Source organism: Boeremia exigua, assembly GCF_020726555.1.
Source record: "Boeremia exigua strain MPI-SDFR-AT-0100 chromosome Unknown C7974scaffold_2, whole genome shotgun sequence".
Taxonomy (NCBI): domain Eukaryota; kingdom Fungi; phylum Ascomycota; class Dothideomycetes; order Pleosporales; family Didymellaceae; genus Boeremia; species Boeremia exigua.
In genome coordinates, this window is record NW_025763519.1 from 1,430,479 (window position 1) to 1,458,438 (window position 27,960).

At 51.6% G+C, this 27,960-nt stretch overlaps 14 protein-coding genes across 14 annotated transcripts; 8 read left to right on the top strand and 6 right to left on the bottom strand.

Moving 5' to 3' along the window:
• Positions 1 to 482: 482 nt before the first annotated feature.
• On the bottom strand, positions 483 to 1,611 carry C7974DRAFT_385533 (uncharacterized protein). Its single transcript, XM_046140959.1, has one exon. The coding sequence runs from the start codon at positions 1,569 to 1,571 to the stop codon at positions 525 to 527; it is 1,047 nt and encodes a 348-aa protein (XP_046001488.1). The 5' UTR covers positions 1,572 to 1,611; the 3' UTR covers positions 483 to 524.
• Positions 1,612 to 1,697: 86 nt separating this feature from the next.
• On the top strand, positions 1,698 to 2,598 carry C7974DRAFT_385534 (kinase phosphorylation protein-domain-containing protein). Its single transcript, XM_046140960.1, has 2 exons — positions 1,698 to 1,770; positions 1,821 to 2,598. Exons 1-2 carry the CDS (start codon positions 1,733 to 1,735, stop codon positions 2,518 to 2,520), a joined length of 738 nt encoding a protein of 245 aa, XP_046001489.1. The 5' UTR covers positions 1,698 to 1,732; the 3' UTR covers positions 2,521 to 2,598.
• C7974DRAFT_103291 (uncharacterized protein) lies at positions 2,598 to 3,621 on the bottom strand. The gene has a single exon (XM_046134878.1). The coding sequence runs from the start codon at positions 3,489 to 3,491 to the stop codon at positions 2,676 to 2,678; it is 816 nt and encodes a 271-aa protein (XP_046001490.1). The 5' UTR covers positions 3,492 to 3,621; the 3' UTR covers positions 2,598 to 2,675.
• C7974DRAFT_103301 (Asx homology domain-containing protein) lies at positions 3,622 to 5,197 on the bottom strand. The gene is made up of 2 exons (XM_046134879.1): positions 4,573 to 5,197; positions 3,622 to 4,522 (listed from the first exon to the last, which is right to left on the bottom strand). The coding sequence occupies exons 1-2, from the start codon at positions 5,023 to 5,025 to the stop codon at positions 3,752 to 3,754; spliced, it is 1,224 nt and encodes a 407-aa protein (XP_046001491.1). The 5' UTR covers positions 5,026 to 5,197; the 3' UTR covers positions 3,622 to 3,751.
• Positions 5,198 to 5,943: 746 nt separating this feature from the next.
• C7974DRAFT_103306 (transport protein-like protein sec22) lies at positions 5,944 to 7,094 on the top strand. Its single transcript, XM_046134880.1, has 4 exons — positions 5,944 to 6,090; positions 6,141 to 6,285; positions 6,339 to 6,744; positions 6,795 to 7,094. Exons 1-4 carry the CDS (start codon positions 6,057 to 6,059, stop codon positions 6,861 to 6,863), a joined length of 654 nt encoding a protein of 217 aa, XP_046001492.1. The 5' UTR covers positions 5,944 to 6,056; the 3' UTR covers positions 6,864 to 7,094.
• A 183-nt stretch (positions 7,095 to 7,277) lies between these two features.
• On the top strand, positions 7,278 to 8,073 carry C7974DRAFT_302265 (Alpha/beta hydrolase fold-1; the record flags this gene model as incomplete). Its single annotated transcript, XM_046137891.1, has 2 exons — positions 7,278 to 7,691; positions 7,741 to 8,073. 2 exons carry the CDS (start codon positions 7,278 to 7,280, stop codon positions 8,071 to 8,073), a joined length of 747 nt encoding a protein of 248 aa, XP_046001493.1.
• Positions 8,074 to 8,519: 446 nt separating this feature from the next.
• Positions 8,520 to 10,509, top strand: C7974DRAFT_103372 (amidase signature domain-containing protein). The gene is made up of 2 exons (XM_046134881.1): positions 8,520 to 10,238; positions 10,289 to 10,509. The coding sequence occupies exons 1-2, from the start codon at positions 8,702 to 8,704 to the stop codon at positions 10,408 to 10,410; spliced, it is 1,659 nt and encodes a 552-aa protein (XP_046001494.1). The 5' UTR covers positions 8,520 to 8,701; the 3' UTR covers positions 10,411 to 10,509.
• A 1,171-nt stretch (positions 10,510 to 11,680) lies between these two features.
• C7974DRAFT_385550 (uncharacterized protein) lies at positions 11,681 to 14,808 on the top strand. The gene is made up of 6 exons (XM_046140961.1): positions 11,681 to 12,606; positions 12,655 to 12,801; positions 12,947 to 13,183; positions 13,247 to 13,333; positions 13,392 to 13,478; positions 13,562 to 14,808. Exons 1-6 carry the CDS (start codon positions 12,165 to 12,167, stop codon positions 14,431 to 14,433), a joined length of 1,872 nt encoding a protein of 623 aa, XP_046001495.1. The 5' UTR covers positions 11,681 to 12,164; the 3' UTR covers positions 14,434 to 14,808.
• A 1,453-nt stretch (positions 14,809 to 16,261) lies between these two features.
• C7974DRAFT_103429 (Alpha/Beta hydrolase protein) lies at positions 16,262 to 18,360 on the top strand. The gene is made up of 4 exons (XM_046134882.1): positions 16,262 to 16,516; positions 16,572 to 16,813; positions 16,861 to 17,189; positions 17,244 to 18,360. Exons 1-4 carry the CDS (start codon positions 16,365 to 16,367, stop codon positions 18,297 to 18,299), a joined length of 1,779 nt encoding a protein of 592 aa, XP_046001496.1. The 5' UTR covers positions 16,262 to 16,364; the 3' UTR covers positions 18,300 to 18,360.
• Positions 18,361 to 18,450: 90 nt separating this feature from the next.
• C7974DRAFT_281665 (uncharacterized protein) lies at positions 18,451 to 19,221 on the bottom strand (the record flags this gene model as incomplete). The annotated part of the gene is made up of 1 exon (XM_046137594.1): positions 18,451 to 19,221. A coding segment is annotated over one exon (771 nt), but the record flags the coding sequence as incomplete, so codon positions are not given.
• Positions 19,222 to 20,290: 1,069 nt separating this feature from the next.
• C7974DRAFT_409056 (uncharacterized protein) lies at positions 20,291 to 21,858 on the bottom strand (the record flags this gene model as incomplete). The annotated part of the gene is made up of 3 exons (XM_046143373.1): positions 20,291 to 21,337; positions 21,398 to 21,792; positions 21,846 to 21,858. 3 exons carry the CDS (start codon positions 21,856 to 21,858, stop codon positions 20,291 to 20,293), a joined length of 1,455 nt encoding a protein of 484 aa, XP_046001498.1.
• A 546-nt stretch (positions 21,859 to 22,404) lies between these two features.
• On the top strand, positions 22,405 to 23,903 carry C7974DRAFT_460643 (uncharacterized protein). The gene is made up of 4 exons (XM_046146146.1): positions 22,405 to 23,259; positions 23,309 to 23,523; positions 23,572 to 23,664; positions 23,715 to 23,903. Exons 1-4 carry the CDS (start codon positions 22,599 to 22,601, stop codon positions 23,751 to 23,753), a joined length of 1,008 nt encoding a protein of 335 aa, XP_046001499.1. The 5' UTR covers positions 22,405 to 22,598; the 3' UTR covers positions 23,754 to 23,903.
• A 336-nt stretch (positions 23,904 to 24,239) lies between these two features.
• C7974DRAFT_385558 (uncharacterized protein) lies at positions 24,240 to 26,414 on the top strand. Its single transcript, XM_046140962.1, has 4 exons — positions 24,240 to 24,924; positions 24,976 to 25,015; positions 25,067 to 25,508; positions 25,566 to 26,414. Exons 1-4 carry the CDS (start codon positions 24,736 to 24,738, stop codon positions 26,071 to 26,073), a joined length of 1,179 nt encoding a protein of 392 aa, XP_046001500.1. The 5' UTR covers positions 24,240 to 24,735; the 3' UTR covers positions 26,074 to 26,414.
• On the bottom strand, positions 26,415 to 27,959 carry C7974DRAFT_460645 (uncharacterized protein). Its single transcript, XM_046146147.1, has 3 exons — positions 27,459 to 27,959; positions 26,659 to 27,406; positions 26,415 to 26,611 (listed from the first exon to the last, which is right to left on the bottom strand). Exons 1-3 carry the CDS (start codon positions 27,642 to 27,644, stop codon positions 26,451 to 26,453), a joined length of 1,095 nt encoding a protein of 364 aa, XP_046001501.1. The 5' UTR covers positions 27,645 to 27,959; the 3' UTR covers positions 26,415 to 26,450.
• Position 27,960: the final 1 nt, after the last annotated feature.

Sequence of the window (27,960 nt, forward strand, 5' to 3'; positions counted from 1 at the left end):
CTTCTTTTCCCTACCCCTTAGTATCGCATGTTGCGCAGGCAGATTACAAGGGGGTTCACGGCCGACACAGTGTGATAATCGGGTGCGTGGCGTAGTATCATGTGTTTATGGCGTACGGTGCAGGCCGCGACGGTCACTGCACGTTTGCAGCAGTGGGCGTTTATAGAGGCTGCGCAAGGAAATAAGTGGATATATGTAGTAGATGTCTGTGATAAAATGGGTGGATGTAGTACGAGTGGTGAAATGGAATACACAGAATCTGATATATTATTTCTTGATCAAACAATACTTTGGTAGGAAATCTGTGACGCCCGTAGACTAATGTCAGTTGGATTCCATACGTTGTAGTGGTCATCTTACACACATGTAGTGCTATGCTTTTCTTTATCAAGCACCTTCCGTCATCACTGATGTCGGCAATCTTGCAAGGCACAACTCACAAACACATACATACACACACACATATCGAGGAAGAGAATAGTATTGGGTATCACAGCAAACGCAAACAGTCCACAAACGCACCCTCACAACACCGGCGCTGCCGGCGTCGTCGGACTCGCCAACCCCCTGCTCTTCCTCCTCTTGCGTCTCTCCTCCTTCGGCAAGCCCGCCACACTGCCCTTCCGACTCGGCGCATCGAGCGCCATCGGCGTCGCAACCCCCCTCGGCGTCGCCACGCCCTTGGGAGTCGCCGCGCCCTTGGGCGTAGCCGCAACCGAGGGCCCCACGCTCGCGGTCTGCGCCTCGGATTTCACAGCTGCCAGCGAGGTCTGGCTTGCTTGCTCGGCTGCCTTGTTGCGCGCGTCGATGTGGCTGCGCGAGTTGGTGAAGACGAAGGCGCCCGGTTCGCCGAGCAGAGGGTTTTCGTCCATGTACTCGTCGCCGTATGCGTGAGTCAGGTGCAGCGAGTGCAGGAAGAAGGCGTCGTCGAAGTCGGTGGTGGAGGCGGTGGGGTCGATGGGGGCGGGTGCGTCTTTGGCAGGGCCAGCGTCGGGGTCGGTGGCGGCGAGGGTCGGGCTGCCGATGCGACTGGCAGTTGTTTCGGGCTTAGGAGGGTCGTAGGACGGCGGGAGGTAGGTGTGGCCCGTTGCTGGGGACCAGTGCGACATGGTTTTGGAGAGCTCGGCCATTTGCTGCATGCGTGTTGATACAGTGAGGAGGCGCGCTTGGACGACGTCGAGGATGCTGGGAGCCATGAGGAGTCGTGTTCCTTGCGTGTAGAAGTTGCCCTCGTTCACAGTCTCCGGGTTTCCATCTCTGTTCAGGGCCTTGCGCTGGCGTTGTATGAGCCATGGCTGTCCCTCGGCCTTAGGTTCGCCTGCCACGATGAACTGTAGTCCAGCATTGTATTTCCGGAGCTCTGCCTCGTATGTTGGGCGGTCGTTGAGCAGTTGCATGCCATTAGGGTGGCCCTGTGCTGTCGAATATACGGCGCTGTTATTGCTTGCTCCATCGAAGAAGGGCGAGTTCATGAGATAGAAGATGGCATTGTTGTCGCTGTCGAGATGCGCCAGTGGCATCTGCGGGTCGTTGTATTCCTGCTCATCGAGAGGCGGTATTACGGCTGGCATCTTGGCGTTCGGTCGAGGGTGGTGTCAAAGAGAGTGGTGAGTTGGAGCTGTGGGAAAGAGCTCAGGTCCGAGCTCCGCTGAGGCACCTCCGTCACCTCGCCGCAACTTTCCCTTCTCGTCCACCCACTTATCTGCACCACGCCATCACAACGCCCTTCGCTATGGATCTACTTCAAACAGTGCGCAAAGAAGGTAGCCGGTATGTTGTATCTCACGAAGTCAAATATACTGGAGCTAACGCTGTCACAGTGGCGGCCGAGCCGAGTTCAAGTGGGAAGATGTCAAGAACGATGCGCAGCGCGAGAATTACCTGGGCCACTCGATCATGGCTCCTGTCGGTCGCTGGCAGCAAAATCGCGATCTCAACTGGTATGCGAAAGGCGACGACGAGTCGAAGCAAGCCGAGGCTGCACGTCTCAAGGAGGAGAAGCGCAAGCTGAAGGAGGCTGAGGAGGACGCCATGCTCGCAGCCATGGGTCTCCCAGTGCCAGAAAGAAACAACGCCAATCTGACACCCTTGGGAGAGAGGGCGCAAGAGGCTGATGTGAAGGAGGCGATCGAAGAGAAAGCGAGAGGCAACGATGATGATGACAAGGCGAAGAGGAGAGACAAGAAGGATCGGTCGAGACGACACAGGGATGACGACGACCGCGAAAGGCGGAGAAGACATCGCTCGAGGAGCCGCTCACGAGACAGAGACCGCCGCCATAGACACCATGACCGCTCAAGGTCTCGCGAAAGGCGGCGAGGCGGCGATCGAGAGCGGGACAAGCGAAGGCAACGTTCACGCAGCCGCGAACACGCACGACGAGACAACCGCGCCGAGCCTCGACGAGGGGAAGAGATTGAGGACAGACCGCATAGAACACGATCGCGTTCAAGGGATCGCCGCCGTAGGCAAGATTCGAGGAGCAGATCACCATACAAGGCCGAGAGAAGACGGGACTAAGAATTTGGACTTAGGAGTCCCAGACCTATACAGAGTATTTTCTTAGTTGCTATGATACCCTTTGCTCCTTAGAAGCTTTCCATGCTTCTTCCCTCTGAGATATCCAATGAATGACCATGAATGAGCCTCGGTCCCCTCTAAAGAATAGCAAGCACCTACCACCTGGCACGAATAGACGCTGCATACAACTCATCAACCATATCATCAAGATCTCCACCATCCATTTCCGTATGACTGAAGCGAGCACACCCGTTCATACGATGCCACGCCAGCATCCACCGTGCATGCCCATAGAGCACGTCCCAGCACTCTTGCGACAGTCTCGCACCAAACGGAATATTCCCCTGGATACAGCTCCTCACCAGCTCGACATCAATATTCCCAACGTCCCGCACTCCCGAGAAGCGGTCCAGCTCAAACAGCATCTCCGCAGTGGAAAACTGCAGCCCTGTCACCACAATTCGACACCCGGCGTGCGTCAGCGTCTCGTCGATCCTCAGCGTCGGACAATCCCCAAACATAGATTCCATTTGCCATTCACGCACGTCGTCTGCCACATCCGACTGGAATGGTGCTGGAGGAGGTGCTTGAAAGCGCGTTGGAGTGTGTGCTGGACGGGGTGCTGAAGGGAGTCCTCCACCGAGTCCTGAAGGAAATGCTTGATGGGACGTAAAAGGGAGTTCCTGAGGGCGCGTTTGAAGGGATGTCGGAGGGTCCGCTGTATTCTGGAACAGTACTCTGCGGTCCACGGGGCATGTGTTAGCGTTGCGCCCGCCGCTGGCGAACCAGGCCGTGATGCAGGACCGGCAGAAAATGTGGCCGCACTCAGGGAGGATGACGGGCTGCTTGGGGGCTTCGTCCGAATAGGGTTCCTGGCAGATGGAGCATTCTGAGGCGCTGGTGAGAATGACGCGGCCGAGATTGTTGGCGAGGTATTGGGCGCGGCTGAGCGAGGGTTGGGTGTTCGACATATGAGCGTTCGTGGGATATGCTTAGTTGAGGCGCGTGCAGGGTGGTTTTATAGATGCTGGAGTGTTCACGCGGTGCTGGAAGGTGCGTGACGGACACATGTGATATAACGTGTTTGCTTGAGGGCTGGAAGGTGCGATGCTAGACATTTCACAGTGTCAGCTATGTTTCATTTGGAACGGTTCTACTTTTCTCGATCTCCTGTCTGTGTCTAAGTGAGATTCTCTTGGGCTCGTCGCGTCAGACACTGATGCAAAACCTTTTACTTGCTCTTCTGGCCCCACCACAGCTCCGCCTCCTCGGCTTTCCACGCATCATTCTCGCCATTTGCGCGCTCAGCAACAGCCTGTGCTGCAGTAGCTTGCCACGTCTTCGCTAGATGTCCATTCTTCAGATCTGCCTGAAATTTTGCGACCTCTGTACGAAAGACGTCTGAGGCCCTGAGGTACTGTGGTCGAGTGTCCTCTGTCGCACCAGCTTGTATCCTCTCTATCAGCTGCTGATTCTCCGCGGTGTCTGGAAGCATTGAGACAAGCTTAGTTTGCTGCTCAGCCGAGAGACTTGACCACGCTGTCTCATCCTCGGTCAGCATGTGATACATGTCGGCTTTGCCTAGACGACTCGTCGAATTTGTAGTTATATATACTGGATCGAAGACTTTGCTAGAGGTCTTCTTCGCTGGCATTGATCTTGATGGAAGTTGCTCTTGAACGTCGTCCAAACGCTCGGGAGCCTTACGGTTGCGTGTGCTGATACGCTCCGGTGGAGCTCTGATTTTCTTCGGGGTGGCTTTCTTCGTTGCCTTGGATTTTTTGGTGGATGCTTCGAGGGTTGCGGCACCATCGTTCACATCTTCGACCTTCTTCGAGGCCTGTCTTGCCGTTGATGTCTGTACGGCCTCTGATGCTTCCTCGACTTCGTCTATACCTCCTGCCATGCCTGACTGCTTCAATGCGGTGGTCTCTGTACCGTCTTCGTCTCCGGTGGTCTCTGTACCGTCTTCGTCTCCGGTGGCACTGTGTCTGCATTTCACCTGTCGAAAGGTGAGTGAAGTGGCGTCTAACTTGAACGTTTCTGACTTACTTTCCGCTTCTTGCAAGTGGCGCAGGCGCGGCCACGACTCGGCTTCGCAACTGCTCTCTTCAGCACAGGCTTTGCATTCCTTGTTGACTGCAATTCTGGCGTTTTTGGCCTGATGGTTTCATCTTCTTTGCGTTCGTTGTCACCCGCAGTCGTCCCATTGGGTGATTCCCCTCCGGCAGGGGACGTTTTGACCGTCAGTTCTGGCTCCGGTTCTGGTTCTCTGGCAGGCTTCTTCGGTACTGGCGAAGTATCTTTCTCATCACCATCTTCTACTCGAGACCTCTTGGACGATCGCTTCGGCACGCTATTATCGGATGCGTTGGGCATAGCTGCCAGAGATTCATCAGGTAAAGTCGTCATTGTTGTTTCGTGCGTATGATCGCCGTTGGTACTTGGGTCAGACTCCTGTGGAATTGTGGAAGTTGAGGGGCCAGACACAATATTGGCACTCATTGTCAACAAGGTGTTGTCACTGTCTGGGCCAATGGAGACCGTTGAAGTCGCTTCGTCCGTCACGCTGCGCGAATCGGATATGAGAAGCCGAAACTTTCGACCTGCTCAATATGTACCTGCGTGCTCTTGTGTGAGGGTGAGGTGCAGAGTGACTTGTTATCTTTAGCAATAGGACTGGTGCTGTTTGCCGTCCTGGCTTTGTCTGGCGAACCCCTTTGACAACGAGACTAACAAACGCAGCGTCCCGGGGTAGATCCCGCGTGTCGACTAGATTTGAGTGTTCTGCGCTGAGGTAAAGAACGAACCTTGCGGGCGTTAAGATGGCGTGTCGAATGTAAGACGTGACGACGAGAACGGTCGTTGATGTCAAGGGCAGAGACTCACTGTATATTTGATGCACGATGAGTGAACAACGTCCGAGCGCTATTGAGGAGCTCGCATCCGACGTCTGACAATCTGTTGGAAACTCAATAGAACAATAGAAGTGCACGAGAGCGAGTAAAAGCTGAAGCACGGCAAGAGTGAGGGAGCGCGATGGGCCTCTACGCGCTCAGGTCGAGTCCAGATCGCTGAAACTGCAAGAAGACGGGACTTCGACGCGTCTAACGTGTTCTCGCAAATGATGCAAAAAATATCACGGGTTGTAGAAAGTAGGAGCATTCGCTTCGCGCGTTGGTGAGGCGGTTGACGCGCCAAGTCCCATTACTTCTTCCTTGTGCAGCGCTTCGTGCACATGCACTTTGCTATTGTATAGTACTGCCATAAGTATTAACCCTCTAGCAGAGGCTCTGTAACAGCACGTCATCAGGTCGCCTACACTGGAGGTGAAGACGAGGTGGTGTGTTGACGTGGTCCGTGTTCACCTCCGCGCTCTTTCCGCATCATCACCCCTAGACCAAGTCGCCAGTCTGAGCCTCGACACGTAGCCTCAACGTCGCAACCTCTCCACCCTCTAGGCAGACTTTTGGACTGCTCTACGCGTAAGGGCCGATTACTTGCATACCAGCGAAATATTTGCCTGCAAAGCAGTCATGATCAAGCACACGATTATCTCGCGACTCGACGGTGCGAATGGACCCGGCAGACGTCATTGTTCAGATATTGATACCCTGCAGGTCTGATATTGACTGCCTCGGTCGATGATGGTCAAGAAGACGCCGAGTTCAGCGAAGTCAAGGGCAAGGTCAAGCTTGTCCAGCGCAGATTAAGCCGCAACTCTGAACCTCAAGCCAGCATCGAGAGCGGCTCCTACACCTACCAGTATGCCCTTGAGCATCCACCGTATCGTTCTGCGTGCTGAAACAACCTACTAGCTATATCATCAGCGGCGACCTTTGCTTTCTCTGCATATGCGACCGCTCCTATCCCCGCAAGCTCGCCTTCACATACCTCTCTGATCTCTCGCAAGAGTTCGCCACTACCTACCAGCCACAACAGTATCTCTCGCCAACTTGCCGGCCTTACGCATTCGTCGAGTTCGACACGTTCATTCAGCGCACGAAGAAGACATACCAGGACTCGCGGGCGACACAGAACTTGGACAAGCTGAACGACGAGCTCAAGGACGTGACCAAAGTCATGACGAAGAACATCGAAGATCTACTATACAGAGGGGACAGTTTAGAGCGCATGGGCGATATCTCGAGCAGACTGCGAGAAGACAGCAGAAAGTACAAGAAAGCAGCTGTGCGGATCAACTGGGAGCTGCTGCTGAAGCAGGTTAGTCAATTGTATATCTGGCAGCACTGCGGTAAACTGACACGCCATAGTACGGCCCGATTGGAGGTCTCGCATTCATTGTAATAGTCTTCGTTTGGTGGAGATTCTTCTCCCGTTAGTTGCCAGCGCAGCAAGCACCGAGCTGCTTCTTCCGCGTGCCGTATTCCTTGTCGTAAACACAGGCGCCTGAGACGTACCAAGATCACGGCAAGAGCTATGGTTGGATGAATGATATACCCAGTTCCACATTTGTTAGGGGCTACCATCCACTTTTGCCTGTAGGTGCAAGTCGATCTCACTAAGCTTACTTTACACTGCGCATTGGGCAAGTGGTGTGACCATGATAGGTAACCGAGTTGTGTGCTTCCGATCGGCATTTACCGCATCAGGTAAGCTGCCAAAAACATCGGGTAGTTGTCATTCTTGCCGACACCTCTACGAGTCGTACACTTAAAGGCAACATCCGACGGCTATCACAAAACTACTTATATGCTGCACCAACGATACTGGACATCTCGCCCCTGCAGCTCGATATGTCGACTTCCAAACCCCACATCGTCATTCTTCATGGTGCTTGGCACTCACCCACCTACTGTGCTAAGATAACCGCCCTGCTTCAACACCACCTGTATGTGGTGCATGCTCAACAACTCCCATCTGTTGGGTCCCAGTCCCCGCCTACAGACGATGCTCAAGATGTTGCTGCTGCGCGCGCACTTGTTGACGATGCCATCGCAAATGGCAACGACGTTGTAGTCATATGCCACAGCTGGGGTGGGACTGTTGCTGGAAGCGCCCTTGTAGGCTACAGTAAGAAGGAGCGAGCAGAGAAAGGTCTGAAAGGCGGGGTCGTGAAGGTCGGGTACATGTGTGCATTCATGATTGATGAGGGTATAAGCCTGCAGGGCGCAATTGGGGGTGACCACCCGCCTTGGACCGAGGTGGATGTAGGTTGAAAATATCCCAAGATGTCAATCCTTCGCTGACAAGGGTCAGGGACCCTTTATCACAGCCAAAGATCCCAGCGTGTTCTACAATACTCTTCCGGAAAGCGAACAGGCATACTGGTTCTCGCAACTCCAGACTCACAGTCTTGCAACCTTCGATACACCTACTACGGGTGCGAGCTGGAAGACTATTCCTAGTTCTTTTTTGTTGTGCGAGCAAGACAGGGCTATTCCTGCGCCGTTCCAAGAGGCCATGGTCAATGCAGCGAAAGAGAAAGGCGCACAGGTGGATCTTGTTAGGATGGATAGTGACCATTCGCCGTTCTTGTCTAAGCCCAAGGAGACTGTGGACTGGATCAGGAGCGTGGCTGGTGAACAATAGTCGAAAATGCAGTAAATGATGTTCTTGCTTGACTTGCTCGAAGTTTGCACAAAGACCCCAAAGGTTTGTCACTTCCCGTGCCTTATTGTCTCCGGGCACGTCTGACCAGCCTTGTGGTATTTCCATAGAATCCTAGCAGCCTTCATCGTAGCCAATAAGCCACAGAAAATGTTGGAAACACTCGGTTCAAGAATACATAACCCAATGAGAAGAGGCAGAGTTGAGATCGGGCTACGGTAAGAAGAGTGTCTCTGTATTTGGCTGTGGTGAGTGCAAGATGTCATGACAGCAGAACACGTACCTTTTCACAGTGGGACTGTATTAATTGCTCACGGCAGCGATACTTGCCGACTATAGCCCACTGCAGTATGCTGTAGTTCCTGTGACGTAGTCTCATCGGGAAACGCGGACTCATTCCGAAATGATCGGCTCTCCACAGAGGTCCCCCACATCTCAGCAGAGAGGGGCGGGCCATGTGATCTCCGGCCCGAGCCTATATATCCTACTGTACTTTGCGATCTTCCTCAATGAGTGTTAGGTGATTGTTTAGCTACTATACTTTACCCGTTATCTTGAGGCAGGAGCCGCGAGCGAACAAACGAGGCTCATTTCAACATCCATACCTGCAATGTCGAACTCAGAGCCGCCAGTTGAGGTGGCAGGCTGGAAACAGGTGGCTCTCTCCAAACGGATCGCGACATTCAACAAAATACCGAAAACGTGGCTGCTCCCCATCGAGCAAGCCTCGCAGTACACCGAAACGAATCCCATATCTGTCATCAACGTTCCACGAACTAGCAATATCCTGACAGAGAAAGAGCTTAGAATCACCGAGGACTACGATGCTACTGATCTTGTTGCATTGATGGCAAAGGGAGAGCTTAGTTCGGGGGAAGTTGTGACAGCGTTCTGCAAACGCTCTGCCATTGCTCACCAAACTGTCAATTGTCTAACAGAGATCATGTTCGAAGAGGCTCTCAACAGAGCGCACGAGTGCGATGCCTACCTCAAAAAGCACAGTCGACCGATAGGGCCTCTACACGGTCTGCCTATATCTCTCAAGGACAGTTTTAACGTGAGAGGCGTACAAAGCACAATCGGCTATGTATCCTTCATCACCAATCCACCTTCCCCCTCAAATTCCGCTGTTGTACAGATTCTATTTGATGCTGGCGCAGTGTTCTACGTCAAGACAAATATCCCACAGACCATGATGACTGCAGATTCTCACAATTACATCTTCGGTCGCACTCTGAACCCACACAACCTCACCATGACTGCAGGAGGCAGCACAGGCGGTGAAGCGGCGCTGCTCGCTATGAAAGGTAGCGTATTAGGTGTCGCGACTGACATTGCGGGGTCAAATCGCATACCCGCGCTCTGCTGCGGTATCAGTTCCATTAAACCGAGCTCATCACGCGTACCGTTTGCGGGCGGTGTGCCACCAGGGCGAGTAGGAAGTCCAGGACAGATACTTCCCGTCATAGGGCCTTGTGGACGCTCGATTCGAGATTACGAGTTGTTCCTTCGTACAGTCATCACTTCTCAACCCTGGAAGCTGGACCCTATGGCGCTGAACATTCCCTGGCGGACTCCAGACGCCAGGCTTCGGGACAAGAAACTCAGATTTGGATTGATTCGAGGCATTGCGTCCAGACCTTTGCATCCGCCCATTGCGCGAGCACTGCACTCCGCGGTCACGAATCTGGAAGCTGCAGGTCACGCCGTTGTTCTTCTCGACGAAAAGATCGGGGACATGTACACCGATGTCCAATTAGCATGGCAGTATTTCATGCTGGACCCGTCTGGTACAGCCTTCAAACACTTGAAAGCTTCGGGTGAAGATCTGATTCCCAGTCTGAAGATCTCCGGCTGGCCAGAGCTGAAAGATTGGCAGCCGACTTTAGACGCACTATGGGACATGAACGTACAGCGTGCCAGTGTGCTGGGGAAATACCAGAGCCTGTTCGTGAGTGAAGATCTGGACGCTATCCTGATGCCGGGGTATCAGACAGTTGCACCAAAGCATGATACGTATGGACTGCCGATTTATACAGCATTGGCGAATCTGCTGGATTATCCTGCGGGTATATTACCATATGGAAAAGCAGACAAAATCGCGGATGCAAAATTCGTGGAAAAGGGCGTTGTGTATGAGCCGACCTGTGAGTATACCAGCTATCGAGCTATTGTAGAAAGCACTGACACGGATCAGATGACCCCGAGGTCTCTGAGGGGATGCCGGCACATATCCAGATCGTGGGCAAACCGCTCATGGATGAAGAGCTGCTAGATGTGATGAAGACTGTCGAGGCTGTCCTGAGCGACACTTCGTAGACAGTTGGGTGTAGGAGTCTTTTCACATACCTGAGCAGTCGGCATACAACTAGGTATTCAATTTTCAGCTTCTACGCTATAATTTGAAGTAATCAAGAAGATCGGGTTTTCGGAACGGTTGCTTTGAAATTGGCCAGCGACAATCATGTCTCACAAGTCGGGTTGGTGTACGGATGAGAAGCAATCTTGGTAAACAGATCAGCAAGTGCGTGAGTAACTATAATAGCATAACGACCTGCACTGTAAAAGGGACAGAACTAATAATGCAAGAAGAGAAGAGTGATCTGACCAGAGAACCACTGCTAGGAGGCTGGTAGGGTTCGGCGCTAATCGGTCGTACGTCATTTTGTCGCACTTTCCTCTCCTCTCTCCTTTGCCCCCTTTCTTTACATTATTATCAGTGAACCATCGAGCCATCAAGCAATGAGTCCAGCTTACGTCTTGGCAACCATAGCATGTATGATAGCAGCAAAGGCCCTGACCACTCGATGTGATCTTGAGATAAGGTTTCTTGTACCCATGTAATATCGACTGACAACTACACTCTCAACGCACATGCAGTTCTTCGATGTAATCACTGTATGCAGTGTCAGTTGTTTTGCCGTTGCTTCCACGATCCAGACGTACTTCTCTTGCTGTTCCCAGAGTGTCACCCACGCAAACACTTACAAAGAGGAAAAAGACTTCGATGCTTACACAAAAATAGACACGTGCGGTAGATAACTAACGCCAAGCCTGATGGAATTTTGCGTGATTTGAATAAAACTTTCTCGAATGATGGCGTTGTCGTTTGGGGTCAATCTGAAAGAGGATGGCCTGATGCTTCTCGGTAAAACAGATGTTTGCGTGCTATGGCACTAGATAAAAGAAAACGGAACCCATGATAGCACTCGGTCTATAATGCAGTTTGATGTGGTGTAAGTTTGATATGAACTCGAGCTTTTTGTCGGTGAGATCTTGCCCCTCTCGGAAAAGGCGGTCGTAGCCCAGGAGCGCGAGGTCTGTTGCCGCTCGATAGATCACAGCAACCGGCTGCATCAATACTTTTTGATGCTTGTGAGGTTGAATTGGCAACAAAATCGGAAGTCAGAGTATATACCTAGTTTGACCCATGCCTGCACAAGACGCCGGTGTCGCGTGTAAGCATCAATCTCGCACACGCAACTTGGCGCGGGGCGACAACCTGGTGCAAAAATAATATGTATCACACAATTGCGAGCTCACAATCAGACATAGATGCCCAGAGACACTGTTGACCATCGTCAAAGGTTGCTTCGGTGGCGGAAGCTCACATCACGTGCAACCGGGATAAGAGGTACGGGGATTTTTAAGACACTACGGCGACGCTTCACCTTTACCGACAAATGTACCTCAACTACCACTTCCACCCACCATCGCCACACATAACTATTACTTCAAATTTGCGCAGCCGCCGAAGGGTACCTCGACAGACTTTTTCGTCAGGATCGCCAGCGTATTCTGCATCCTAGTGGCCTGACAGTCGCACCCTGTACTGCAGTACTGCGGCGCCGCTGTTTGTGGATCAAGTACACGCAAAGCTACTCACACTGAATCCACTTGATATTGAGACTTCGAAATCTCTATTGACGGGTCACCACGCCGTTCTGTTTTTGCAGGCTTATATTACCTTTTCAAGACCTGGTTGGCTTCGCCGGTGGCTTTTCCCCGACCCCACATCGAGTTTGTTCGCCCAGGTAACAGCCAAGTACCGCACTGCGATCGGTTACTTCGACATGACATCGGATATTATGAACGGCCATGTCCCTGATGGTGGAGATGTGTTGGCCATGAACCCCCCAGCACAAACGGGTGGCTTCATTGATGTTGAATGCCTTACCGACATCCACAAATACCTCAGCCAGAGCGAAAAGAGCGACGACACTACACTGGCTGCGTGGATAAAGCAACAATATCTTCAAGAGCCACTAATTGAAACTGGCCGCCTGATTCGCGACTCGGAGGGCTTTGCCAACCTGGATAAGGCGTACCGAAGGGTGCGGCACTTGACCGGGAAGGCAGTAGACAAGTGGCCCTTTTTCGATCAAAACTGGAAGAAAATGTCATCAGCAGCCGTCAGAAAAGCCATTCTCCGAGCTGATACTGTTACAGAGAGTCAAGCAACTACCAATGGTCGGGCTCACGATGTTCCAATGAACGGGCTAGGGGGTCAACATAGTAGGAATCATGCACTGAATCTGCGACGCACTGGCTAACAACTTTCAGATCACACCTCGCAGACATCGGATTTACGCATGGTCTCGAGCGCGAAAAACTCTGATGGTCATCAAACTCAGGAACAGAAGTCGCCACAGCAAGCTGACCGGACCCCTCCTAATAACCGAGCAACCGAGCAAAACGCTCATCGTCAAGGTTTGTTATTCCGAGACTTCTCTCTGTCTCCAAGTATGTGAACGAGTATTGAATTTGCGCGTTGCTTGTTACGCACATGTCTTTGTTGTCTTGCAACTTGATGATATTCATCGCGACTTTTTAGTTCATTAGCTGACCATGAAAGGCCTAGACCGATCTCCCAGTTCGCAGCCCGACAGCGTGTTAGAGGATGGTGTTCAGATCGAAACTTCAGGCGCGCTTGCCTTCGAAGGCAATGTAAACAGCGCCATGTCACCAGCAGAAGCCATGCGTGATACGGGACTTGGCAAAGTGCGTGGTGTTCATGGACGCTTCGTGAACAACAAAAGTCCTTCCTCTACCACAGCCAGGAAAGGTCTCAGAACCAGATCCATACAGAAACGTAAGTGATATTCCATCCATACGGCACAATAGATCAAGACACAGGTACACTAACAACAGCCAGCAGGAACTAAGACTGCCATGCAAAGCGAAAGCGAGGATGAGAATGTCTCTAGTGATGAAGGTGTGAAGGCACCCATAACCATCTCTGGTTTGTGACTTGACCAACTGTCGTTTGCTCAAATGTTAACAAAAGTAGATGTTACCAGCCCCTCATCAGACGGTCGAGGCGAGATCGTTCGAAGCGGGTAACGACACATTGTTAAGTTCAAAGAGCGTTAATTCTCTATTCAACGGTATGTAAGCACGCGTTTTCATGATAGTCTTTGCTTGAATTCAAATTATGCGGAGAAGTTCTTTTACTGATAGCAGTGTCCAGACACAAACCTCCAGTCACCGATGTCAGCTATTCTTGCCGCTGACGCTGAAGCTGTATCATCCAGCCTTGATCGACTTCCTCCAGGTTTGACACATAAGAAGCGCAAGAGCGAGTCAAACATCCAAGGACGCGGCCCGAAACGTACTCGCGGCTCGCGAGGTGGATTGATCGGCAGGCCGCGCAAATCTGGAACGCTTGCTGAGCCAGTGTCAGAACACGGCTCCGAAGGGGGAAAAACACCATTACAGTCGGAGAACTCTAGTGAAGTACTCATTGCTACTCCGGAATATGCTTCAGTTGCAACTCCAATCCCAGTTGAGACTCCGGTCAAGACTCCTGCTCGTCGCAGCTCCAGAAAATCTGCCGCCTCAGCTTTGGAGTCATCGACACCTTGGGACCCTACCGCTGACGTGCTTCTGGGTGGTAGTGGTTACAAGCAGCCTACCAACTTCAACTCCGGTGCCAAATCGAATGGTGCCACTGAAGCCTTAAACGGCAACTTACACTATACACGAACTACGGCCGATCGCGAATTTGACCAGAAGACTGAAGTAACCACCGAAGAGATAGTGAGCATCATTCCGCCCATGGTAAAGACAGATACACCTCTATCGCAGTCTCCAAAGCTAGATAAGACGCCTGCCTCTACTAAACAAAAGAAGCATGTGTCCTCGCCGGAGGGCCAAGATGATGATGATGTCAAGTTCTTCGCTCGTATTACTACCAGTGCTGGCATTCGGGATATTCCTTTGTCAGGAGAGGACCTCATATCTGACGTAAATCTTGTCAAGCGCTATGCTGCCTGGCAGAGAGCTGGAAATCCTTACGCTACCTTCGAGACCTTTAAGAATATCGCCCACTTCACGAGATAGGAAAACTTCCATCGAGTCTGCCTAACCAGAGGGGATCATTGTATTAGGATCGCAGAATTCTAGAAGGGAAATGACCATAAATACCGGGAGCCATGCAGCGTGAACAGTCTGAGGCAAGCCAGATGTTAGGCCTGCATAAGGTTTGATGATATACAGTTTTGCTTCACAAACATCGAAGACATCGCGTCTTCCAGAGCCATGTACTCCTATAGTAGAAGCTCTCAGACCTCAACTATACTATTCGTTGTCCCATGCAATCTGCACGTGTTCTACACCTCGAACAACATCTGAAAATGATTGACATGATACAACTGAAGTATCTCGCAAGTCTCAAGTCACTACAATCAGGCTCGGCCGGGCTGCAAGGCTAGAGACGCTTGATCGGTAACCTTAACAGGCAGCCTCTTTGTTGTTGCAATTGCGCTCAAGCAGATGTATCTAGTCGTGGTGTAGAATCTCAGTGGCTGTGCTAGAGAAGACTCCACTCGTTCGACGCTGCTAAAGGGCGACCCAGGCGTGCCTCGGTACCGTATCTTTCTCGTCTATTTTTCAGCGTCGACTTTGGAGTTTCTTTTTCCTATTAGTACTACTCACTGTGGCACAAGTCTGGATCTGTCTGGGTCCAAAACCATCGTCTCCATGCAAGGAGAGCTTCAATGAGGAACGATCAGATAGCTGTGAATCGCACTATATAAGCGCGAACTCCCAGTCAAGGAGACTTAGATGAAATGCATTGATTCTTCGGAAAGATCGTCTTCGTTACCAGCTGGGCGAAAGCAATCCCGGGAGGCGCCCTGCGATGTTACCCACTTTCTGCTGCGCTCAAATCATTCACCATTGTACAGACTCGCATGCGCTATATGTACTGCATCGAACACCAAATCAACGTCCCTCGATGCACCGCTTAACTGTATGAATGCCTCCATGGTCTGCGGCTGACTATCACAAGATCCCTCACGCCATGGCTGCAGCTTGTGCGAGGCGCACCGTGGCTGCATGACTCAGTCCATGTCACGCATCGGAAACGCATCTTCGAATGAGACATGGTCGTGACTTTCAGCTTTCACGTATATACCTGTTATTGTGGAGGCTGAGATGTACCTTTCGGTCCAGCCTCCCACAAAAGCCGAACATTACGCCTAAACAGGCTGAGCCGCCTTTTGATTTCAGCCGACCCGGAAATGAACCACCACACCCTTGCACGAGATCCGGGGCTCCGTAATACTTTAGCAAGAAGAGACGCAGTTAAGCGACGCAAGGTGCCGATGACACGCTGAGCCTGCATGAAGCTGTGCAACCGTTCGAGACAAAAACATTACTCGCAAGACCCCAGCTCACGATGGAAGACCAGAGCCCAAAGACTGAGAGATGGTACATGGGGGCGTAAGACCGTTCATTTCAATAGCGTCCTAGCTGCGAGTCCAAAGACGGCGCGACGGGAGGAGCGGAAGAGGAGGGGCACCGCGGCTGGGACTGCGAATCAGCGCAAACGGACGTGCATGCCCCAGCCCGTTGGTAGGGAAGGCTTCATGGGCCGCATAGCACCGGTATGCTCACCCACTAAAGCTACCCTCGACTGCATGATCGCGAAGGATGTCATTGACGGCGTTCCTGCCCTGTGAAAGGTTTAGACGAACGCCATGTTATTTGGCGCGTCATTGTCACCATCACGCATTTGACCATATCCGTCGATACTGGGTTAACTTTGCTTCCACCTTTCGCTAGGACCGGGAGTTGTTGGCCCGCCGAGCTACCCTGTCAAATTGCGGATAGGGGAGTGCGTCTAGATTAAGTTGTGCAGGTCGCTCCCACAACCCCGGTTCTCACTCCATCTGCAGCTCATCAATCGGCTTGCTTGGGTCAGGGATTGCGCTTGCTGCCAACAGCACCTGTTTCTCACAAGCATTCAGGAGCAGGGCATATCAGGAAAGATGAGGCTGACTGCAGGTGCAATTGCACTGCTTGCTGCGACCGTAGCTACGGAACCAATCCCACGTGCTGTGAATGCACCCACTGTCGATCTTGGTTACGCGGTCTATCAAGGAAGTCTCGATGCCGCCAACAGCATTAATGCTTTCAAAGGGTAAGTACATTCCTATGTTCGAAGTAGTCAAGCTGCAGGCTAATGTTATGGGTAGCATTCGTTACGCTGCACCACCGCTCGGCAAACTGAGGTTCGCTGCACCTCAAGCTCCAGCGAAAAACAGGACTTCGGTCATCCATGCTACCAGCAACCCACCGTTTTGTCCACAGACTGGTGCTTCATCAGAGACACCTGCCGCATATGGATTCACTTCGGCCCTCGGAAACGAGGATTGCCTCTTCTTGAACGTGTATGCGCCCGCCAACGCCAAGAACTTGCCCGTGTTCTTCTGGATTCGTACGTCTTCCAACGCAGCAGCTTTGACCTACACTAATTGCGACTAGATGGCGGAGGTTACGGGCTATTCAGTGCTACTGGCCTTGACCCCACCGAGTTCATGAAGCAGAACAACAACGGGTTCATCAGTGTCATCATCCAGTACCGCTTAGGTGCCTTCGGCTTCCTCTCTTCTGAAGATGTCAAGAAGGGAGGCGCACTCAATGCTGGTTTACTCGATATGAACTTCGCTTTGCAGTGGGTCCAGCAGTATGCTAGCAAGTTCGGTGGCGATGCAAGCCGAGTTACGATCGCTGGTGAGAGCGCCGGTGGCGCTGCAGTTTTGTATCAGAGCATGGCTTATGGTGGCAAGCAGAAAGAAAATCTATTCCAGAACGTAGGTGTCAACTCCAGAACACCATTTGTTGCCGGTCTTTGCTTACGTTTCAAGGTCATCACTGCTAGCCCCTGGATCCCATTCCAGTACAAGTACAACGACGATCAGCCCTCTAAGGCTTACGAAGATTTCGTTTCAGCGTCAGGATGTTCAGGCTCGAAAGACAAACTGCAGTGTCTTCGCACTGCTGACACTGTCGTAGTCCAGAACGCCAGTGCCAAGGTCTCGGAGGCCGGCCCATTCGGTACTTTTGCTTTCCTCCCGGTCACTGATGGTTCATTTGTACAGCAGACACCCAGTCAGCAGTTAGCCGGCAGGGCTGTCAAGGGTGTACGAGTCCTGTCCGGAAACATGGCGAACGAAGGCGTTCCTCTCAGCCCGCCTACGACTCGCACTCTCAACGACTTCAGAAAGTACATCGACATTACCTTCCCCCACTTTACTAGATCTCAAAAGACCGCCATCGAAAAGCAATACTCCTACGCAGGTGACACCCAAGACGTGAACCCAGCCGCTCCTCTCTTCGCAACAACCGGCACATCCATTCCCACAGCCGTCAATCAATCCACCTTTGGCACCGGCCAGCAACAGCGCGTCTTCAACGTCTTTGCTGAGTACGCTTTTGTATGCAACAGCTACTGGGCCGCCTCAGCCTTCCCTAAGGCCTGGAAATACCAGTTCAGTGCGCCGCCTTCTTATCACGGATATGATCTGCAGGCACTTTGGTCCGGCACGCCCACGCCAGGAGCGAGCTTCAAGCGCGCCTTCCGCAAGGTCTGGGGAAACTTCATTACGAAAAACACGCCTGTGATCTCCATTGAGGACGCAAAGGGTGGTGTAGCAAACAGCACCGTACCAGCCGCGAGTGGATACGGGAGCAATAACATCGACTGGCCGGCTTGGGACGCACAGAAGCCAGTGCTCATGAATCTGAATGCAACTGGTGGCGTAGCGACCTTTGTCCAGGCCACAGCAGATCTCTTCTACAATGTATACAGCGATCCGGGAGTTAGCAATCAGATCAACCTGGCCAATGCAAGGGACTGGGAGGGTGGACGTGGTAGGAGGTGCGATTTCTGGAAGAGCGTAGCGAAAGACGTACCATATTAGAGTGCCTAGGTGCGAAGCAAGTGTTTTCAACGCATGACGGTATGTTATGCAGCAGGGAGAATGGAATTTACATAGTGTGGCTTGAGCAGAAACAGTATCTATCGTGACCTCCGGCGTTCCCTCATGCAGAGCGCAATTTTGAACGAGTCCCATTGGCATCCACCCTGCCCTGCGCCCAGTCGATACTGTCGACTCCGTTGCGCAAAATGTTCGCTTTGACGAACTTCGCGTCTTGAGCAGAAGCCAGGCGAGCTTCTGCATGCTTGCGCGCTTTCAGTATCTCACGCGCTTTCAATATCTCGTCCGGTGTGGGCTTAATCCTGTAGCAAGCTCTCTCTGTACCATGAGTATGATATTTGCAGCCCGGTGTAACTGTCGTGCTGTGGTCACAGGACAAGCGTCGTAATGCAGTTTGTAGAGCGAGAAGCTCGAACGGCTTTGGGTAGTTAGAGGTGTCGAGAAGCGTAGAGGACTGCTGTTGAGCGTCAAGGAATCGGTCGATAGCAAGTCCTTTCAGTGCATCAGGTATGTCTTTTCCAGCGCCGAACAAATGCTTCACAGTTTCTTCGTCTGGTTGAACACCTACTGTCAGCTTTTTGACCAACATGTCGATCACCGTATCAGCGAAGATAGGTTCTTTTATGACACAGCCTAGCGTAAATGCATTCATGAGAGGCCAACACGCAATCCATATGTGATCTGCCTTGATGTTTCCTGGCAACTTGAAATCAATCTTCCCGGTATGAGTGTATGTTTTGTACATATCAAAGACTTGTGGGTCGAGTTCAGGAGCGTAGAGAAGACTATCTTCTAAGGTATCGGAAGCACCTTTTGCGCCAGCTTCTTGTGGCAGGTTGTAAAAGCGCCGAGAAAAGTATAAGGAATTAGGATTCTGTTGGCCGAGGACCAAATTGACGGGAGGATGCGACCCGCGTCGCATTTTTGGTCCCTTCGTTCCATTTGTCAGCGGTCGACTCGTTGTCCGGTCAGATGATAAGTCTCCGCCCCCGAATGATATGGATAGACCTCGCCTAGAGTGATGTATCGATAAGTCATGAGAGTGGCTAAATCCGGTGCTTGTCATATCTGGGCCGCTAGAAGGTGTATGCGGTGAACTTTCCTTGTTTGACACACTACGAACTTCTGCTACGATGAAGTTGCCAGATACCGGGGGCGACGTGTAATGCGGGGATTTGTTGCTGTGAACGCTGAATCCACGAGTCGGCTCATTACACGATGCAATTTGATCGTATTTTGTGTGATCGTCCGATGCAGGTCCGGTTATGATGTCGCCCTTGCTTTCAGATGCGCCCTTGCCCTTGAACATTTTTAGTACGCGTGATAATGAGCAATACTTTGGCGTTGGCATGTTATTGTACTGTTTCCTACTGCAGACGGAGATCGTTTCGCATCCTTGTACAGTAAGCAGTAGCAATGATGATAGAGGTAGCAGCTACAGCAACATGTAAAAGTGATGCTGTTCGATTGTGAATCATGATCGTTTGCTGACGTTACATAGTATACTGGCTAGTGTGTTTGTTTGACACGAATTACGGTAGCGTGAATCGGGACTTAGAACAGGTGTGTCGAAGTGTATCACTTCGACATTGGCACGACATCGCTTAGCTAACCAAGCTCCGTACGTGCCACTATACCTGGTTCTTGCTGTCTACCATTTCACTGTTATGATCCATTTGTAACTCTACTCCTGCCGCCCTGTTTCTCGAGACATCGCGTTTGTCGGTAGATGGGTACTCGCAAGTGACAACTGTCAGTGACGATAGCGGAGGATTATGGACTGCATGTGATAGTAAACCGAAAGTTCTTGGGGTAGACAAAACGCAATTCGTAAACCGTGTGCTGACTGGGACGCCGGTTTACTCAGGTGTCAGGCCTATTGCTGTTATGGTGCAGTCCAAGCAATTGGCTATCGTGGTGCGTCATCTTGGAACGCTCTCTGGAATCATGAAGAGTAGAGACACTTATGATTCTCAATCATTGTGCCACCCCCATGACTCCTCTAATTGATGAATCGTTGTCGTTGGCGGAAACCCGTGTGAGCGTTCGCATGCATACCAGAAATCGCGCAATCGTTCCTGATCCTCCCGCATCTGAAAGCGATCGCCTACCAAGGCGATAGCAAAACAGGCGACGAATTTGCATGGGAAGTACTTTTCGTTTGATTGTGCAACTCCGCAAAGTGCGCGGACGTCATCCTGCACCATTCTATCGACGACTGCACGAGATTGTTTGTGAGCTGGGCCCAGCTGGGGAATAGTGGGGTCATGCACGACCAACAGCATGTGAGCAAGTGTGTTATATTGTGTACCCATGACATGTGTCTTCTCGTGGAGGCGTATGTCGGGGAAGTTGCGGCCGCTGCCATCCCGATCCTGTCGGTAGTAAAAAGGGTCGAAACTGTCAGGACGTCGTGTCCTCCAAGCTCTGTTTTCGTCGATAAGCTGACCATAGCGTGTAACGCTGTGTCTGTCCTCTCCAAAGGCAAAGTTGCACACGTCACCAACATGTGCGATGGTACGATTGGCCCAAATAGAGTCGTTGGCAGGCTCAAGAGAACGATCAGCGGGGAAGATATGTAATTGGAAAGCACGTTGCGTCATCAAGGATATCCAGAGTTCCTGACGAAAGGCGGCCCAATATATTGCTTGCCGAGAGCTTGGCCCAGTCGTTGCAGCGTAGGACTGCTCGGCTGCACGAATGATGGCCTGAGTACCGAAGAGATGACCCTGTGGGTCGTTGCCGACGATCGAAATGTTCATCTCTTCAAGCAGCCGTAGAATGATGGTTGCCGCGAGCAACGACTCGTCCTCTTTGGCAATGTTGTTATTATTGAGCGCGGGAATCAGCGTATCAAAGCATCGTTGGTAGTATGCGTCTGCAATGTATGGATCAAAGTCGGTAGTCCGGCTAAGTTGCCGAGCAGACAGAGCTAGAATTGCGTTCATCAAAGTACTGTCATTCTTCGCTCTCTGCACAACATGAATCGCAAAATGACACTCGTTGTCGATCATGTCGAACTAGTGGGCGTGAGCAGAAATGTTCGCGGTGTCGTAGCCAGATAGCCGATATGTACTTACAAATAGCGCTACATTTTCAATGTAGTGTCGGAGCAGCATGGCCTCCTGTTCGTGTTCGAGCGGCCAGAGAATTGGCTCACCTGGTGTTTGCTGGTAGACGAAAGTGCGGGACTCATGTGGCTGAGAGATGCTGGATTGCATGTGATGATCGAATGGTGAAGGAATACCAGGCGTGTGTGTTTGTGCCGGGGATTCAGAGTTGAGCAGCGACAAGACTGTGAGTCCCTCCGTAGGTGTTATTGCTGCATTCGGCGGCGTACCTGTATGGTTGCCCCCGCTAAGGGAAGATTGGGTCTGCGGTGAGAAGGCCTGAGCAGCAAGGGGACTATGAAACGGATAATATGCATCATCTGAATACTGCGACCGAATCTCATTCGACTCATCTAAGAATTGTACTTTGGAAGACGTTAGTTTTTTCAAGCCCTTGAATCAGATGCTGACAGCATACTTCGAGGAGGCATAGACACCCAGGGTTGGCTCTCACTGAAGGTCTCCTGGATGGATGACCGTCTGAACCGGCGACCTGTTTCGTACACGCATGATTTTTTGGCATGCTCGCATCGTCCACATTTTGGCTGTGCACCATCACCTGTTACAAAACCCTTAGCCGTTGCTATTTCGAATTCTGGCTGGGATCTTACAGCGATAGTGACGCGTGCGACAACGATTGCTACCCAGGTCAGATAACAAGTATTCCACTCTCGAATACGCTTGATCATACCATGGCATTTGAGTCGCCGTCCAGAATCGTCATCTGGCGGCGAACGGTCGTTGTCGGGGGGAATTACCCGTCTGCGAGGGTAGACACCAGGTTTTGCAGCTGCGTGGTTCGTTTACGAAGGCTTGGAGGATTTGAATAAAACTGGACCCTGATGTCTGCATTGGGACAAAATTCGCCGAAAATGCAGGCTGGCAGCCAACGACAATGCACGCTTTAGTCAGGATCTACGTAAATTACCACAACGTTATTGCTCAAAACCTCCTTAAGATACATTTCTGCCCCGCTTCCCCACATGGCATCAACGCATTTAAGAATCGTTTCGTCGAACGTGGGAACCAATCCCATTAAGTATTGTCACGATAGTGGAGTGTTCCGCCACATTGTGATCATACTTAATGGTCGTGAAATACCTCAGTCGCTGGAAAGAATAAGCAGCTCTCTCCTTGTTCTTACGATTTTTCTACACACAGCTCACACGATATGCCTCACGCCTTACCACTAGAACGAAATGTCCCGAGCTTTCTGGAAAAGAAGTTCTACGTGAATGATGGCCTTCTCAGTCCAGAACAAGTGGGCGTTTTGAGACAATCATCGCCGGACATGCCTATGGAAGAGCTCAGAAGCCGATATAATGAGGACGGATACGTCTTCTTGAAGGGTTTACTACCAAGAGACGACGTGCTCAAGGCTCGCGAGGAATACTTCAGCATGCTAGCTCCAAGCGGCGTCCTGAAGCCAGGAACTCAACCCGTAGAAGGAGTGTTCAATCCCGAAAAGGATCCCGCAGATTATCCAGGTATCGGATCAGGTGCATCTGGTGGTAATGGAAGGCCCGGCGAGGACACAGCCAAGCAGTTTGTGGACCTGGCTCTTCAAGCACACTACGCAGATTGGTACAAGGAGAAGTTCTGCAAGCATGCAATATTGAAAGCCTTCATCGCGCGTATGACCGGCTGGGGTGACGAGCATACATTAGCTGTAAGGAGAAGCCTACTTCGCAACAACACTCCAGGCAACAAAGCAATCGGTGTACACTACGATCAGATCTTCTTAAGATACGGCGAGCCTACAAGCGTGACCGCGTGGGTACCAATGGGAGACGTTAGCCTTACCGGTGGAGGCCTGATATACTTGGAGAACGGCAAGTATGCTAACCAACTTGCTGGATTGCTCGACTGAGACATGCGTAGGCCACACCCTTGGACGAGAAGTGGAAGCAGACTTTACAGCAAAGGCAAAGGCAAGTGGTCTCACAGACGAGGAGGCGAAGTATGCCTTTAATCAAAACATGCTTTCCACTGGCCTACTCGCAGATGGGGCAAGGGAGTATTCTGAAACATTTGACCGCAGGTGGTTGGTAACATCGTACGAAGCTGGAGATGTCGTGCTGCACAACCCTTTCGCCGTGAGTCTGCTTATACCCCAACGCTGTGACAGAGACTAAAACGCGAAGATACATGCTTCAACGATGAACTACGATCCAAACAATGTGATCAGAGTCGGAACTGATCTGCGTTTCGTGGATTCCAGTAAGCCGTGGGATAAGGTGAGTACCTCCCGGCATCAACGGCCGTGACCGAGAATTGACGTATACAGCGATGGGATAAGGATTATACCTTCAACGATGGCGTGTAGACACGGCATGATTCACGCCACTTGTGTACTTCAGCGAACGTTCGGCGAAGCGTTTGCGCGAGCAAATCCACGAGCTGTAGGCTATCAGTAGAAATGTATGGATGTCAAGACTCTACCCGCAGCGAGCGTGCGGAGATTGCAACTTTGCCATGCGCTAGAATCCAATGACGGCTTCCCCTCCTCCCAGTGCTAGAGCAAGCCACAATTGCAGCCCAACTCGGCTGCGATCCGAACCGCTGCACAACAACGCAATGGCACGCAGTGCTTATAACTCTGCAAGCCTCAACTATTCAGAGCCTCTGGACCATGTCAAGTAATCTACCACAGTGTGATGATGTCTGTCGCATGCCCACAATTTTGTGGGTTCGTAGTAAGGCCTTGGCACGACGGGCTGTCAGCTTGTCTCAGTGCCGGTGGCAAGCGGCCCCGTCCCCCTTCGTTTCCCTAACCGAAGCGTTCCCGCGAGGTTCTCGACTCCCGCCTCCACACCTCCCGAAGTTGCACAAACTGGCGCCGCTGCACAGCTCATCGCAACCAGACACAGCAGCGATCGACATGCGAGCCCAGACGTGTCCGCTCTTCTGAATGCGTGGTACAGGATGCTACTGCGCAAGCCTCCGGCCAGAACCTCAGTGACATACGTGACCCTAAGCTTGATTGCGCATGCAATAAAACCCGGCCCTTTCCAGCCTATGGCGCAGTATCGCTACCGTTCTTCTCATATGATTCGACCGGTTCTTCCGCTGCTGTTTAGTTCATATGTCAACCACGGTGCGCAGCAATGCCTTAACCTTCCTTTGTCTTCTCCCAACTCAACAGCAGAGTGCGTCGTCTCTGGCCTTGGCTGCGCTCCCCTGAACTCTCCTTGCTGGCTGCTTTAAGCATCATGTGAAGGCGCCCCGCCTTGTCAGCCTTGCAGCCACACCACAATCCCATACAACATCCATCGATAGACGAAGACAGACGCGCAGCAGCATGAAACATGGCCTCTCCATTCACTCCGGCGGAGTTGGCAAGCATGCATGAGAGCGATTCGAGGGTATCGGAAATCCACTGGGTTTACAGTGTCCCAATCGCTGCTTCGATCATCAGCACAGTATTGCGACTGTACGCCAAAAGGGTCGGTCATAACGGTATTCACCTGGACGATTATCTCATTACTATAGCAACGGTATACACGCTCACACACATGGTGCCGCCAGATTCTAACAACCGTCACTAGATATGTCTAATCGGACAATGCGCCAGCGGACTGGGCTACGGTGTGTTGCCGTCGCGTAGTGCCAGAAAGTAATGTTGGCTGACGCTTGCAGGTCCGCCTCACGGTATGGGTAGGCATGTCATTTACGTCTCCGAACATGACCAGATGATGGTCCGCAAAGGCGACTTCATCTTCAGTCATTTCTATGATTTTGCGCTGGTATTCGTCAAATTGGGCATCCTTGCTTTCTACTGGAGGGTTTTCGTCCACCCAATCTTCCGCAATATCGTCGTCGCGACCGCTGCCTTCGTCATCGCCTGGGGAATCGGCATCACAGTCACACTGTTCTTGGTCTGTCGGCCGCTCAGGGCTTACTGGGATAGAACTGTGGGAGGAACCTGCTTGACCATTGTTACTTTCACCTACTTCACCAACATCTCCAACCTTATCACCGATATTTGGATCTTTTTGATGCCAGTCCCCATGATCTGGCACTTACAGCTACAAACAAAAAAGAAGCTGCTCTTGAGTTTGATTTTCTGTATTGGCCTTGCGTAAGTGTCAGCCTTTTGCGGTATTTGCGAGAAGTTTAATAACTAACTACGTGGCAGGACTTGTGTTGTTTCCTCAATCCGTCTCACTGTAGTTCTCGGCCACGGAAATCCCAACTTCACCTGGTACTACGTCCCGCTCGGCGCGTACTCTGTCTTCGAGCCTCTTGGCGGCATTATCTGTACTAACATCCCCATCATCTGGCATATGTGGCGTAAGCGCCGAGCCGGACATCCTCATCAGAACTCTGAACCCAAACCCACGTCTTCCGATGGTCACACAACAACCATTGGCTCCTCTCGCCGCAGCCGCCTCGCTATCGCTCTCGGTCTTACGAGTCTTGATCGAACCCTGAACGGGAGTAGATTACACACAAATGCGAACAATGCGGATTCAACGCGAGGAGCTTGGGATGAATTGGAAAGTATGGAGCACATTGCGCCGCCAGACCCAAAAATTTGGACCACGGTTGAAGTTGAAGAAGCAGAAGAGGCTGGTCCCTCGGAGCCTGTGGCACCAGGCATGAAAAAGACGGTATGGAACGTACGTCGCACGGCAGTCGCATAGTCTGCAAAACACATCCATGCTGTTATGATCTCGATGCTTGACGACTTGTTCATATTGAAGTACAATGTCACTCAGTCTCTCTCCACAGGCTGTCAACCCCCCGATTTGATGATTCTCTCAGCTGTGCGAGACTTACCTTTACTTTCTCCTCTTCGGGCGTGTCTGGAGCATGCAAGGAAGAAAAGATAGGTAGACATAGCAAGAAGCGCGAAGAGATCCTTTCAAAACCGTGAATGCGGCTGCTGATCATGCTCGGCGTCTGACTATCCCTTATCACTGTCGACAAGTTCATAGCACACCCTCGTTGCTGTGATTGAGCACGTGTACAAGTTGTCACAGGTGTAGAAATTTATGATTCATCTTAGTATACTGCAATATTAGAAAATCGCAGTGCCGTTGACGTGCGAGCTCACTCCACCCGGACAGTTCGCTGGTGCACTGGTAAAGAAAAAGAACCACCTGTTCTTCTCCCTACAAGTCAGTGCCAACTTCTCCAAATCTAACATCTCACCAAGCGGCATTCCCCATAACGCCAAAACTAAGTCAATTAGCATTGGATGTGCCCAAAGTGTAGGAACCACTTACTGTATTCATGTAGATGGTAATCTTCATGCGTAGGCCACGCCTCAAACGCAGGCGCGTCGCCCGCCACACTCGCAAAATAGCAGTCATGCAGCCAATCCAGGATCTTCTGTTCCTGGCTGACGCCCGCGAACCGCATATCGGGATCCCCATTTGGCCCATGTCTCGTCGCAGCCTTCGTCCTGTCCTCGTCCGACTTACTATCGTAAGCCTCTTTCCAGCCCGATCGAATAAACAATAGGTCACCGATCTTGATATCACCACCCTGCGCCGCAGGTCTGATGTCAATCCCTTGATCCTTTCCACACTGGTAAAGTTCCTCCCATGAGATCGGGTAGTAGTCGTACGGATCATAGTTGATACCCTTCTTATGCGCATATCCCCTGTAATCAAGCAGCACACCACGCCCTGCAACACCATGCTCGGCCCAGTGGTGGATAGAACATTTGTGGTTTGCGGCCGGGCCGGCTATGTCGGAGCCTTTGGTGCCGTTATAGAAGGATCCTGTGGGGATATGGGCGAAGTGTCGGAACCCGTCCCACTGCGTGCCGGATTGTGTGTTCATGTGGTAGAGGTCATCGTATACGATTCCTTCGACTACAGTCTTGATTTCATGCTTAAACACCTCACGGCCGAAGGCGGGCTGGCCGGGAACGTTCAGCGGAAGGTTGACGGGGACGATTTCACCGGATCGAATCTCTTTAGCTGCGGCAGCTACGCGTGTGGGCGTGAGAAGGTTCAGTCGACCGATCTACGATCTGTGAGTATGCGATGTTCAAGTACTGTACAACAACGGACCTTACATTGTCATCCGGGCCCCAGGTCCATGCAGCTTCCTTGGGTGCTCCGGGGATATCTGGGAGCTCTTGCCTGGTGGGAAATTTAGTGGAATCCGGATCCCACGGGATCGTGTTCGCAGTCTTGTTCATGGTCAAGAAGTCGGTGATCTGCGTTAATCGTGAATTCGCATTGTTCTTAGGATCAGCCATGGTGATATTGTGTCTCGCTGAATCTCCTCAATCAAAGCACGGAGAAGAGCAGAGAAGATCGCAAAAAGTCAGGAAATATAGACAGAAGATCCACCCCGCTAAGGGCCGACGTGATTACATTTTCCCCGCAAATCTATACTTGAATTCAGTCAGCTTTGAAAGCGCCGAGGCATTTGTAAAGTGTGGGGTCATGATGTCGTAGTAACGACTTTCGCGTGATGACTCGCATGTCAAACACTTGGTCTGCGACACTTGCAAGTGTGCGCGACGACACATTAACCTCATCTGAATGGCGATTACTTTTGAGAATTAAATT

Coding starts and splice junctions, on each gene's coding strand:
- C7974DRAFT_385533 (XM_046140959.1), bottom strand. CDS start 1,571: ATGCCAGCCGTAATACCGCCTCTCGATGAGCAGGAATACAACGACCCG.
- C7974DRAFT_385534 (XM_046140960.1), top strand. CDS start 1,733: ATGGATCTACTTCAAACAGTGCGCAAAGAAGGTAGCCG. Junction 1,771..1,820: donor GTGCGCAAAGAAGGTAGCCG/GTATGTTGTATC, acceptor ACGCTGTCACAG/TGGCGGCCGAGCCGAGTTCA.
- C7974DRAFT_103291 (XM_046134878.1), bottom strand. CDS start 3,491: ATGTCGAACACCCAACCCTCGCTCAGCCGCGCCCAATACCTCGCCAAC.
- C7974DRAFT_103301 (XM_046134879.1), bottom strand. CDS start 5,025: ATGAGTGCCAATATTGTGTCTGGCCCCTCAACTTCCACAATTCCACAG. Junction 4,523..4,572: donor CCACTTGCAAGAAGCGGAAA/GTAAGTCAGAAA, acceptor ACCTTTCGACAG/GTGAAATGCAGACACAGTGC.
- C7974DRAFT_103306 (XM_046134880.1), top strand. CDS start 6,057: ATGATCAAGCACACGATTATCTCGCGACTCGACG. Junction 6,091..6,140: donor GATTATCTCGCGACTCGACG/GTGCGAATGGAC, acceptor GATACCCTGCAG/GTCTGATATTGACTGCCTCG. Junction 6,745..6,794: donor GGGAGCTGCTGCTGAAGCAG/GTTAGTCAATTG, acceptor GACACGCCATAG/TACGGCCCGATTGGAGGTCT.
- C7974DRAFT_103372 (XM_046134881.1), top strand. CDS start 8,702: ATGTCGAACTCAGAGCCGCCAGTTGAGGTGGCAGGCTGGAAACAGGTG. Junction 10,239..10,288: donor CGTTGTGTATGAGCCGACCT/GTGAGTATACCA, acceptor GACACGGATCAG/ATGACCCCGAGGTCTCTGAG.
- C7974DRAFT_385550 (XM_046140961.1), top strand. CDS start 12,165: ATGACATCGGATATTATGAACGGCCATGTCCCTGATGGTGGAGATGTG. Junction 12,802..12,946: donor GCAAAACGCTCATCGTCAAG/GTTTGTTATTCC, acceptor TGACCATGAAAG/GCCTAGACCGATCTCCCAGT. Junction 13,184..13,246: donor AACCAGATCCATACAGAAAC/GTAAGTGATATT, acceptor AACAACAGCCAG/CAGGAACTAAGACTGCCATG.
- C7974DRAFT_103429 (XM_046134882.1), top strand. CDS start 16,365: ATGAGGCTGACTGCAGGTGCAATTGCACTGCTTGCTGCGACCGTAGCT. Junction 16,517..16,571: donor AGCATTAATGCTTTCAAAGG/GTAAGTACATTC, acceptor TGTTATGGGTAG/CATTCGTTACGCTGCACCAC. Junction 16,814..16,860: donor GCCCGTGTTCTTCTGGATTC/GTACGTCTTCCA, acceptor AATTGCGACTAG/ATGGCGGAGGTTACGGGCTA.
- C7974DRAFT_460643 (XM_046146146.1), top strand. CDS start 22,599: ATGCCTCACGCCTTACCACTAGAACGAAATGTCCCGAGCTTTCTGGAA. Junction 23,260..23,308: donor CCTGATATACTTGGAGAACG/GCAAGTATGCTA, acceptor AGACATGCGTAG/GCCACACCCTTGGACGAGAA. Junction 23,665..23,714: donor CCAGTAAGCCGTGGGATAAG/GTGAGTACCTCC, acceptor TGACGTATACAG/CGATGGGATAAGGATTATAC.
- C7974DRAFT_385558 (XM_046140962.1), top strand. CDS start 24,736: ATGGCCTCTCCATTCACTCCGGCGGAGTTGGCAAGCATGCATGAGAGC. Junction 24,925..24,975: donor ATCTCATTACTATAGCAACG/GTATACACGCTC, acceptor AACCGTCACTAG/ATATGTCTAATCGGACAATG. Junction 25,016..25,066: donor CGCCAGCGGACTGGGCTACG/GTGTGTTGCCGT, acceptor TGACGCTTGCAG/GTCCGCCTCACGGTATGGGT.
- C7974DRAFT_460645 (XM_046146147.1), bottom strand. CDS start 27,644: ATGGCTGATCCTAAGAACAATGCGAATTCACGATTAACGCAGATCACC. Junction 27,407..27,458: donor CCTGGGGCCCGGATGACAAT/GTAAGGTCCGTT, acceptor CACAGATCGTAG/ATCGGTCGACTGAACCTTCT. Junction 26,612..26,658: donor TTACCATCTACATGAATACA/GTAAGTGGTTCC, acceptor TAATTGACTTAG/TTTTGGCGTTATGGGGAATG.